The sequence below is a fragment of the Ochotona curzoniae genome, unplaced genomic scaffold (genome assembly GCF_017591425.1).
Source record: "Ochotona curzoniae isolate NIBS_2020 unplaced genomic scaffold, NIBS_Ocur_1.0 contig_46, whole genome shotgun sequence".
Classification (NCBI taxonomy): Eukaryota; Metazoa; Chordata; class Mammalia; order Lagomorpha; family Ochotonidae; genus Ochotona; species Ochotona curzoniae.
In genome coordinates this window covers 6,047,425-6,059,138 of record NW_024466340.1, presented here as the reverse complement: position 1 = coordinate 6,059,138, position 11,714 = coordinate 6,047,425, and the positions used below count along the sequence as shown (strand labels likewise).

The following is an 11,714-nucleotide window of genomic DNA, read 5'->3' as shown; positions in this document are numbered from 1 at the left end:
GGTTCTCTCCCAGATGGTCACAGAGGAGCCAGGAGCCTGTAACTCCCTCCAGGGAGTGAACCAGTGGATGGGAGAGTCTTTCTCTATATAATGTTAGAATAAATAAATCATACAAAAGGAAAAAAAAAACCATTCTTGCTTAATGTGTCTATGTTTCCTTGTATCTGCCTCCTTCTCTTCACTAGATAAATTGCATTTTACAATGTATCCATGAGGAGAAAACCCATGGTCTTCCCTCAGAGGTGATTGGCACCTGTTTCTACACACACACACACACACACACACACACACACACACAAACACCGTCACCCAAGGCAATCCTCCCCCAAGTCCAGGGCTTCAGTTCCTGACCACCTCCCCGGGGGTGGGGAGGGTTGCACAACTGGTTCACTCATTGTCCTTCGAGTCCTAGATGCATAGCAGCTGGCTGGCAGGTTCACGTCTCCCCACTCTGGGTTCTGAGACTCCCCTTTGTGAGTTTGACATCATCCATGGAGGGCACTGACCCCATGGAGATTGGCAAATGCCGCACATACCAGGACCCACCTCTCCCAAGCCCACCCAGAGCTGCCATCACCAACCAACAGATACCTACCCGCTGAGCTCAGGATGGCCCTGGCTGTTTTAGCCTCCTGAGCTACAACGACGACGACTCTCAGTCAAGTTCAAATGTGCCAGGACTGACGCTAATCTGTAGGGCCAAAAGGCTATCCTCACTGCACTTTCTTGCAGCCTTGTCCCTTTCATCTTGACCTGCTAATTCCTTACCATGTTGTGAACATACAGTGGCTTCTGCTGTGTTTCCAACTGCTTTTCCCTAGGCAGGGGTGGGTGTTTGCCCCAGGGTTTGGGACGCCCCATGTCCTGTTACCAGAATGCCTGGCTCAGGTCCCAGCTCAGCTTCCACGTCTAGCGCTCTGTGACTGCACTTCCTTGAAGGCAGCAGGTGCTGGCTCAAGTAGTGGGTCTCTGCCACCCCTGAGGAAGACCCGAGTTCCCGGCTCCTGGCTTCAGCCTCATCTGTGCTATCTGTCTCTGCCTCCAGGCACTCCAGTGTGGGATGTGAGCGTGCCACGTAGTGACTTAACCACTGTGCACACCCCACAGAGACTGAGTTAGGGCTGGGCATTTGACCTTCCCATTCCAATGCCGGCTGGGATTCCTGCAGGTTCTGGGTCCTGGTTCCAGCCTCCTGCCAAAGGGCACCTCAAGAGGCAGGAGGTTCCTGCACCCACTAAGGGACTGAGTTCCTGCCACGCGACTTCAGTCTGGTCAATGCAGCACCTGGGGAGTGAACCACAGCAGAGGAGCAGGCAAGAGCCATAAGACACTCTGAGATCTGAAGGTCCTACACAGGGGGGCTCTTGCAACCCACCCACCCTCCCAACATTGAATAATACAACCTGTGGAGGCTGCAGAAGCCCCAATGGGTGGGGCAGGAACCCAGAGCCCCCGCCTTGATCTCTGGGAGGCTTCAAGGGTGAAGGCAGCCGATGGACTCAGGAGTTAAAGAGGGCCTCTTTCTCTCAAGCCAGGCGGCTCGGCCCCGGCCCTCGGTGCTAGCCTTGATCATGGGTGGACAGGTTAGCTAGCTGATTTCTTTTAAAAAAAAAAGCTTCCATAATTCACGCATCATAAAACTCACCTTTCTAAAGTTTATAATGCCGTGGCTTTCAGGGTATTCAGTCGTGTAACCATCACCACAATCAACTTTGAAACATTTTCTTTCTTTTATTTTTAAGATTTATTTATTTTTATTGGAAAGTCAGACATACAGAGAGGAGGAGACAGAGAGAGAAAGATTTTCTGTCTGATGACTCACTCCCCAAGTGACTACAACGGCCAGTGCTGAACCGATCCGAAGTCAGGAACTTCCTCCAGGTCTCCCATGTGGGTACAGGGTCCCAAGGCTTTGGGCCATTCTCAATTGCTTTCCCAGGCCACAAGCAGGGAGCTGGATGGGAAACGGAGCTGCCGGGATTAGAACCAGAGCCCATATGAGATCCTGGCGCTTTCAAAGTGAGGACTTTAGCTGTTAGGTCACCGAGCTGGGCCCGGAACATTTTTCATCACATAGGAAATAAACCCTTGGGGCCTGGTATGATATCCTAGTGGCTAAAGTCCTTGCCTCACAAGTGTTAGGATTCCATATGAGCACCAGTTCATGTCCCGGCTGCTCTGCTTCCTACCTAGTTCCCTGCTTGTGGCCTGGGAAAGCAGTAGAGGTCAGCCCAAGCCTTGGTACCCTGCACCTGTGGGGGAGACCCAGAAGAAGCTCCTGGCTTTGGATTGGCTCAGCAATGGCCATTTGGGGAGTGAACCCACAGATGGAAGATCTTTCTCTTTCTCGCTGTAAAAATGTGACAACTTTCCAATAAAAATAAAAATAAGAAGAGAGAGAGAGAGAAAGAAAGAGAGAAAGAGAGGGAGGGAGGGAGGGAGGAAGGAAGGAAGGAAGAAAGAAAGAAAGAGAGAAAGAGAGAAAGAAAGAAAGAAAAAGAAAAAGAGGGAGAGAAAGACAGGTAAACAAATCCTGAACCCAACAAGGAGTCACTCTCCCCCTCCGGCTCCCTGCCTCTGGCAACCCCTGAACCTGCTGTCCGGTTGCTTCCTGCACCTGCAGCCACATGATACAGGGGGAGATGTTACGGCAAACAGGAAGGGCAACGTGGACTGACTCCAGTAAGGTGTTGTAATCCCTGGGAAGCCTGGAGGGATCGGAGAGGTGGATTTGAGGGCTTAAAATCCCTGGGGAATGTGGCACCCTGTGGCCACTGTCTCTTTCAGTGGCTTCTGGTCTTCCTGGGCACGGCCTGCCCCACAGCAGGCTCCAAGTGTAACGGAAGAATGGTCACAGCCTCCAGCTTCCACACTTCCAGTTGCCTGGAGCCAAGCACCGGCTCCTCAGAGTTGGGAGGCAGGCCCGGCAACTCTTTGGACTACAACTCTTCCCTTGCTGCACAGTGCTCCTGGACCAGGGCCAGGCTTGCAGCACTGTCACTGGGTGCAGAGTGAGCGAAGCCCATCCTGGTGCTGTTGTAAAGGAGGCCAGGAGGCAGCGGCCATCGCTCACAGCACATGTGTCAGCTCTCTGCTGAGGGCCTGCTCCAGAGCACACACACTGGCTATTGGCTAGGGGTGACTTCCTAGATGACTTTGCAGTCCTGTTGTGTGACCCGTTCAAGAAGGCAGCTCCTGAACTTGCCTTCCAAAGCAAGTCCCCAACTCTTTTGCCACCTGGGTTCAGCAAGAGCCCAAAGGTGGGAAGGTGGACAGTGGCTCAGCCCTGGTGGTGGTACTGGGGGGGGGGAGGGTAACTGGCTCTGACCTTTGCCCCTCTGCGCCACAGCACTGCCAGCTGTTTCAGGCTCCCATGGACGAAGCAGTGCCAGCGTGACTGTGCTCTGCCCAGGCCTTAGGGCCCTCTACTAGGCACTGAAGACCACCTCCTCATTACCAGCCTAAGGCTCAGGGTTGCCGCCCATGCACTTGGGACCGGCCACTATCCCGTGGCAGGAGTCTGCAGCCCTCAAGGGGGCCTCTGCAACCAGCCTCCTTGTCTCTCCCATCTCAGCGCTCTATGAGCTAAGCTAGCAGCAGTGGTTTCATGACACACGAGCAGGGTGGTGCCCTGCCCTTGACTCCTGGCCCTCAATCTATTTATTACAGGCGACGTGGGAACAGCTGCCTGCAGGGGCACTGCTGGCCACACCCCTACAGAACACGCTCCAGCCCAGAACAACCCGCCTGGGGTAGCTGCAGCTTGCGGAGACGGACTCATCTCACTGGCTTCCTCTTGTAACGTGGCAGAGGCCTGGGGCAGCAGTGTGGGTGAAGAAGCAGGGAGGGGCCCTGGCGCTGACCCTCAGTGACGCCTGCTGGGGATCCGGCAGGCACAAGGGTGGGTTGCCGGAACAGTCCAAGCTTGGCCTGACTTTGTAGGGCGGTGTAGACTTCATGGCGAAAAATCCTTTATCTTGGAGTTGGTTTGGATTTGTAGGAGAGTTGGAAAGGCAGTTTCACAGAGCTTCCTCAACATGTTTTCCAAAGCCAGAGACTCTGTCCACATGTCCCCGATGGGTGGCAAGGACTGTTACCTGCTGCCTACAGGTTCCGCGGCAGTGGGAAGCTGGTGCCCGGAGACAGAGCAAGATGGAGTGCAGGTGTGGTGACCAGCGGCACCTTAACAGGGACGCCGAAGGCCTGCCCTGTGGGACAGCGCCCTTGGACTGGACTTGATGCTCCCACCAATATCCTTCCTGGTGTTTTCTGTTAGTCTCTTGGTCTTGTAGGTCATGACCTTCCCTGTACAGAGACACCTGGCCAGGTGTGTTACGTTCGTATCTGCAAGATATACGCTGGCTTAGCAGAGAGACGTCTCAGCTGCCCAACAGCCCAAGCGCATGCTTCCAGGAGATGCAGTCACTGTGTCAGAGGCAGTGGAAGATCCTGACTGGCATCCAGGCCATAACCAACTCCAACTTCTATTTTGAAATGATTCACAAGTCACTTGAGACTTTCCCATTTCCTCAGACGTCCCTGGACCTTTTTAACCTGCTTCTTAGATGGAGGCGCTTAGCCCGGAGCAGCTGCCAGCTTGGGTTCGTAAAGCCGGCTTCTCTTTGTACTTTCAAGAAAGAACAGGATGGAAGCTGGGCTTACAGGGCCCTGGTGGCACAGCTCAGCAGGGCCTGGGCTCAGGCTGGCCAGCCCGGGGGCCCCACGACACAGCCTGGCCAGTCTGTGCTGTGTTCCTGGGTGTTCTGGGACTGTCAATAGACCACGTCTCACCCTGGACCCTGCCCAGCAGGGAGGCCTTATGTGTGGGTGAACAGCTGTGACTGCGTCAAGCAGGATGTAGAAAGGCTGGGGAGCATCCCTCAAACGCTGGTCCTTTGGGTGGGTAGCAGGGGACCTGCTTTGGGTGGGAGTGCTCAGGACAGACCTGCTGGGGAATACCACCTCCCATACCAGACCCTGATACGAGCGTTGGGTTCATAGCCTCTCCTGGGTGTTGGGGTCCGGCCCAAGCTCTGCTTCTGACCCAGCTCCCTGCTACCACCCACCTGAGAAGGCAGCAGATGATGGCTCTGGGAGATGCGGGTTGGATTTTGCAATCCTGGCTTTGGTCTAGCCCAGCTGCCAGTATGGTGGGTGCTTGGGGAGTGCCCCAGCTGATGGGAGCTCTCTGTCTCTCACATACGCACGTGGAAGAGGTACATGGGCCCCCTGTGCGTTTTGCAGCCCAGTGGAGTCTGAGACGGCAGGCAGTCAACCACCGGGGCTGGCATGCCACGCAAGGAAAGGCGCAGGTGCAACACGTGCTGGCTGGCGGTTTCTGCTCACTCTGGCAGTTGCTGTGGTGTGAAGCTTGACCAGCGATGCGTTTCCCAACCGCCACACCAAGCTCCACTCACAGAGAACCTCAGGAGCCCAGGGCACCCCTCCCTGTCTGGGGGATTTCAGGAGGAAGGTCTGCTGTTGGCAAGGTGCCCCCAGGCCCTGTGCATAACACCCCCTCCAGGCCGTCCAGGGCTCCGGCTGCCATGGACACCCAATGCCTGGCTGTTCATGCCCCACCCCTACTTCCGTACTTCAGAAACAACGGAATGTCCAACTTTGTGAACTCCATTGCTGAACCAAAACTCATTTTTAATGTTCAAGTGTCCTGATGAGTAGGATCGGGTGGGAAAATGCAGAACACACACACACACACACACACATACACACACATAAACACACATGCGTGCGTGCCTCTGGGTTTCCAACATTTCTTACAACTTCACTGACCACTTTACTCAGAGTCTTCAGAAATGGCCAAGCCAAGAATTTCAGTTGTGAATATTTCTGCAGTGATTTCTTCTGGAAGTTCCTCTTCGAGGCAAATTTCTGAACCTAGTCAAGCAAAAAAAAAAAAAAAAGAAAGGCAAATGACTGGGTCTCTAACACGGATGTGCCTTCCAGAGGTGCCAGCACAGCACACTGGACGAAAATGGGTAGCTTGCATCTGTTGCGAACCCTCGGGAGCAAGCAGTAAGAATTGTCTCGCCTCTCCGAACGGAGCCCTGGCCACACCACAGGGCTGTGATCTTGCTGTTTCTCAGGACCCCTAGATCACAGCGGAGCACTGCCGGCAGGGCCACATCCTGAGATGCTGGGAACACAGGGCGAAGGAGCTACGGGCACAGGCTGAAAACTACCCCTTGGGCACGGGTGTCCAGAGTGAGCTGCGACCAGGGACTTGGCTTGCTCCGACGTGGAGTGGTGAGGGAGGAGGGAGGCTAGTGGTGGCCTCGTCAGGGGACATTTTGCATTTCAGGTAGACACAGAGGACCGCTGGGATCGTCCCACCCCGGGGCTTGCAGAGGCAGCCTTTGCTTCCAGCCCAGGGCACTCCAGGAGGAAGGGGAGGGACAGTCGCCAGGCAAGGGCAGGAAGCGGAGCCAGGTGCTGTTTAAATACTTGCAGGCCCTGGTGGCCGGATGCTTCACTCTTACCGCTCTCCTGGAGCTGCCAGGACACAGCTGTACCAAGACGGATCCTCTCTCCTGCTGGCCAACGTCCACCCACTTAGCCAGTAAAACGAGGGGAGAGATGAGGCCAGGAGCTAAGGGAGGAACAGCCCTTGGGTCTTGGTCTACTGTTTGCAGTAGCTGCCTCTGCGTGAGCAGCCTCATGGAGAATGGCTGGTGCTGTCAGGGCTGTAAACACACTCATGTCCACATGGTACCTTTGAAGGAGATGGCGGCCGGTTCGGATCCCCAGCCCTCAGGATTCAGGCCAAACAGTGTGGCGAAGCAGTCCAGCATCTCCTCCTTGGTCATGTGCTCACCTGGGCCCATCAGGGACAAAGACGGCACTTAGTGCTGGGGCTTAGCTTGGGGCTCTCCTCTGGGGTCTTGAGGGACTCTTGTCTCCCGCTGTGCTTTGGAGCCAGGTGTGGTCTAGAGCTCCAGCTGGACATGGATGAGAATGGCCCCCAGAGAGAATGCCCCCTGAAAATAACGGGGGAAAGTGGGCAGACAGAAACATTGGCCATGGTCGATTGGCAGACTTAGTCCTCAGACGCACTCTCCAGTCTAGGAGCAGGCGAGCGGCCCTGTGGGGTTCTAGGGAACCAGAGCGGACGTCTCCCCAAACCGCCCTGCCCCTGGGAATGCTGGGGGCATCAGCAGATGCTCCTGTGTGTCCTGCGGGAGTGCGCATGCATTACCTTTAGTCTGAAGTAGTTTCAGGAAGTCCTCTCTTCGAATAGCCTTTTGTCCTTTGGAATTGGTGAAGCCGAGAACCTCAAAGGTCTGTCGGATGCCGCTCATGGTGTTACCGAAAGGCGGCTTGTGATTGAGGTAAACTTTGAGGAAATCTGGCAAGTTGATTTTGTCAATTATCTTCCCAGTGTTTACGTATTCGCTGAATTTGATTTCATTAAACATATTGGCAATCTAGGGGAGACATTTAAAAATAAAAAGCTCCTCAAAAAGAAATGACACACAGGCTTCTCAAAATGAGGGTGTTACAAGACAAAGGAGCACACCCACCCAGCTCAGAGCATGCTGTCAGGGGGTCATTACACCTTCCAGGACAGACAGGTTCAAGTCCCGGGACCTTGGAGCACACAGGGGCAGAGGCCATTGGCATGAGGCCACAGCCAAGCCAAATGGGCCTTCATCTCACCAAGACTGTTGTCCTTACAAGGAGGGGACAGGGACCTGCAGGGAGGAAGTGGCCGCTGAGCAGCTCTGAGTGGCGGCCACTGTCCACAGCTAGAGGGGAGGAAGCGCAGCCCTGCTGAGAGCCAGACTGGATTCCTGGGAGAACAGGCTCTGTGGCCTGAGCCGCCAGGGGTTGGTGGCCCCTCATTACGGCACCCCTGACACAGTGCAGCATTTGTCCAGGGCCGGCCCTGGAGCCCGTTTCATTGTACTGCCTTCACCAAGGATGTAGCCACCACTCTCTTGCTTTGTGAAACACCTTTCAGTTTTATTCTAAAGACACAATCTGGGCCTGGCATGGTAGCCTAATGGCTAAAGTCCTTGCCTTAAACGCGCCAGGATCCCATATGGGTGCCGGTTCATGTCCTGGCTGCTCCACTACCCATCCGGCTCCCTGCTTGTGGCTTGGGAAAGCAGTCGAGGATGGCCCAGAGCCTTAGGCCCCTGAACCTGTGTGAGAGACCTGGAGGAAGCTCCTGGATCCTGGCTTTGGATTGACTTAACTCTGGCCATTGTGGCCACTTGGGGAATGAATCAGTAGATGGAAAATCTTTCTCTCTGTATCTCTTCCTCTCTGTAAATCTGCTTACCAATAAAAACAAATAATAAATATTTTTAAAATTCATATTTTATTTTTAATTGAAAGGCAGCGTTTTGGGGAGAAAGAGAGAGAGATTTCGCATCTGCTGGCTCACTCCCCAGATGGTTTCAATAGACAGAGCTGGACTGATCTGAAGCCAGGAGCTTCCTCTGGGTCCATCATATGGGCGCAGGGTCCCAGGGGCTTGGGCCATTCTCTGCTGCTATCTCAAGCCATAAGCAGGGAGCTGGATTGGAAGCAGAGCAGTCAGGACAAAAATCAGGACCTATATTGGATGCTGGCAGCACAGAAACTCAACCTGCTAAATGTCATAGCATTGGCTCCACTCTATAATAATAATAATAATTATTATTATATAATTATTATAATAATAGTTCTTATATATCTGCTGGTTCACTCCCCAAACGCCCTCAACACTCCTGCTGGGCCAAGTTGTAGCCAGAAATTCCATCTGGGTTTCTCAAGTGCTTGAGCCATCACCTACCTGCTGCTTCCCAGGTGCTCAAGGGTGGGAAGTGGGGCTGGGGTTCAAATGCAGGTACTCAGGTAGGGGGTGTGGCCATCCTGATTGGGGTCTCGCCTGCTATACCACGCACCTGCCCCAGGATTGGTGAAATGGAAGGTTTGTGTTCTGTTTTGTGCTTGTTTTCTAAAGAAGCAGCCATCACCCACTAAGGGAGGCAGTCCCTCGGGTGCGGTGCCCCTCCGAGTCTCTCTGTATGTTCCTCGCCCACAGAACCAGCACCTGAACGGCCCAGTTTTCACTAGTTGCTTGTCTCTTTAAAACATAACTTCACTTTCCCTCTGTACACTCCTAACACGCCCTCACTCTAAAGACACTTCTGGAAGATCATTTGGAAAAGCTGCTCTCAAGTTGTCAGCTGCTGAATTACAACCTACCGGCTCACTGCGCTGTAACTGGTCCACCTCCAGACTTTGGCTACTTAGCTTCAAAGCAGACAGAATGCAAGGGTTTTTCACTCCACCTGCGTAAAATGCAAACTGCTGGATGCTGGCTTCCTGAGTCCAAAACTTTAAAACACTCTGCAGACAGGCTATGCTGGACTCCTGACTCCTTTTTCATTTTTTTTTCCCAATGAAAAGCTTTTCCCATGTGAGAAGCAGAGTTGGGACAGCATCGTACAGCCCAGCTGCAATGCTGCCATCCTGCACAGGTGCCGTTTTGTGTCCTGGCTGCTCCTCTTCCTATCCAGTTTCCTGCTGATGACCTGGAAAAAGCGGTGGAAGACGGCCCAAGGGCTCAGGCCTCTGCTGCACATGTAGGAGCTGTGGAGGAAGTTTCCAGCTCCAAGCTTCAGTCCTTGCCATTACAGCCACTTTGGGAGCGAACCAACAAATAAAAGACCTCTCCATCTCTCTAACTCTCTGTAACTCTTTCAAATAAATAAATATATATATTTTTAAATTAAAAGCAAAAAAAAAAAAAAGGTAAAAAAAAAAAAAAGCAGAAAGAGAGAAGAAAAGAAGACGCTGGGTTAGACAGATGGTCCTTTCACAGGACGACAGGATGAAGCAAGGACCCAGGAGCCAGGAACCCCATCTGGTCTCTCACATGAGTGGCAGGGGGTCTCACTTGGGCCATCTTCCACTGCTTTCCCAGGTGTGTTAGCAGGGAGCTGGAAGAGAAGTGAAGCAGATGAGAATCACACAAATGCCCATATGGGATGTCAGCATCACCAGGCAGTGGCTTAATGTGCTATGCCACAACATCAGGCCCAGGGGGTTCCTGACTTCTCCACCACATACCCGCCATGGCAGCAGAGCGAAGAGCTGTGGCTCCAGGCTCCTAAGGACCCCTCGGACAAGGGCTTTCCTTTTCACTAGGAACAAATGACCAGCTAAACAGGTGTCTAACACCATCATCAGGTCAACCTGGCCCACAAGACTTTTTAGATGTTTATTTTCTGCCATTAAAAAAAAACTTTGAAAAATCATTTTTTTTAATAGTTTCCAAATGTTCTGAAATGAGCAAAGGAAGCAAATATGCCTGTGGATTCCAGGGGAAATGTGGTGCCACCTGACACAGGACTCCCCGTGGGACCCCACTGGGACTGGCAAACAGAGGAAGAGGACAAACAGGCCCAGCGATGGCTGCTTACGGACACTGGCCACTCTGAGTGGGGTTTCTGGGTCATGCATGTGGCAGTCGGAGGACACACGTTTGGCCTGGCAAAAGCTTAGGGACAAGCGAGTTCTTTTAGCAGCTATGTTTTAAAATAATGTATTCAGGGCCTGGTGCAGTGGCCTAACAGCTAAAATCCTCACCTTGAACACGCTGGGATCCCATATGGGCACCAGTTCTAATCCCGACCACCCCACTTCCCATCCAGCTCCCTGTTTGTGGCCTAGGAAAGCAGTCGAGCACGGCCCAGAGCCTTGGGACCTTGCATCCATGTGGGATACCATTCACAATGTTCCAAAAATGGTTTATTTTTTGAATGACAGAGTTACACAGAGAGACACAGAGACCTTCTGTCGGCTGGTTCACTCCCTGAAGAGCCACAATGGCCAGTACTGGGCCAGGGAAAAGCCATGAGCCTGCAATGCCTTCTCACTTGTGTGCAGGGGTCCAAGCACTGTGGCCATCTTCTGCTGCTTTCCTAGGCACATTAGTAGGGAGCTGGAAGGGAAGTGGAGCAGCCAGGACTTAAACCCATGCCCTATGGGATGCCAGTGCTGCATGCAGGTGGCAGCTCACCCCACTGTACCACAAATCAGGCCCCTGATCTTCAGCTTTAGAACGGTGTGGATGCAATGTTCCTTCAGTGGAAATCATACTTTGACTTGGGGCCTTTACCTGGTGAGCACAGGTCCCAGGCACAGGCGAACGACCTGTGTCGTGCTCGCCCAGGACACAGGCAGGGAGCAGGATGGGAGGTAGAGCAGATGGGTTTAGAACTGGTGCTCTTATGGGATCCCGGCATGTACAAGCTGAGGACTTTAGCCACTAGGCTTCTGCACCGGGCCCAGCATTGTCTTCTTTTTAAAAATCTTTCTGGAGGATTCAAATGTGTGGCTGAGAGGGGGCAGCATGGCTCTGAAGCAAGGGCTCTCAGACTGCCAGATTCCAGCCCAGGATCTCACACAGTGGGCCTGGTGGGAGGGGAAGGGTGTGCGAATATTTGCACATCTTGTAAGTCCCCAGGACTAGGGGGCCATACTGACAACCAGGGTCTTCAGACCACCAGGGGCTCACCCCAGTGATGTCTGTGCCAGGAACGGTCAGCGCCAGGCTGGTGGCATGCAGTCAAGGGCAATGATGGCTGGCGGCTGTGGTGCACGCTCTAATTCCCCAGGCCTAGATCTGTCTGTGCCGTGATGCAGGAGCTCCGCCTGCAGCCTGCCAGCTCAGAGCCTGCCGCGCCGGAGGGGCTGTGAGA

The 11,714-nt window shown here is 53.5% G+C and overlaps 1 protein-coding gene across 1 annotated transcript in view; it reads right to left on the bottom strand.

Moving 5' to 3' along the window:
• Positions 1–5,750: 5,750 nt before the first annotated feature.
• CFAP251 (cilia and flagella associated protein 251) overlaps positions 5,751–11,714 on the bottom strand; it is a 37,194-nt gene continuing 31,230 nt past the window's right edge. The window contains exons 19-21 of the mRNA XM_040986854.1: positions 7,214–7,442; positions 6,731–6,832; positions 5,751–5,895 (exon numbers count right to left, since the gene is read on the bottom strand). Coding sequence (XP_040842788.1) covers positions 5,795–5,895; positions 6,731–6,832; positions 7,214–7,442 — 432 coding nt within the window. The 3' untranslated portion in view covers positions 5,751–5,794. The remainder of the gene's footprint in view (positions 5,896–6,730; positions 6,833–7,213; positions 7,443–11,714) is intronic.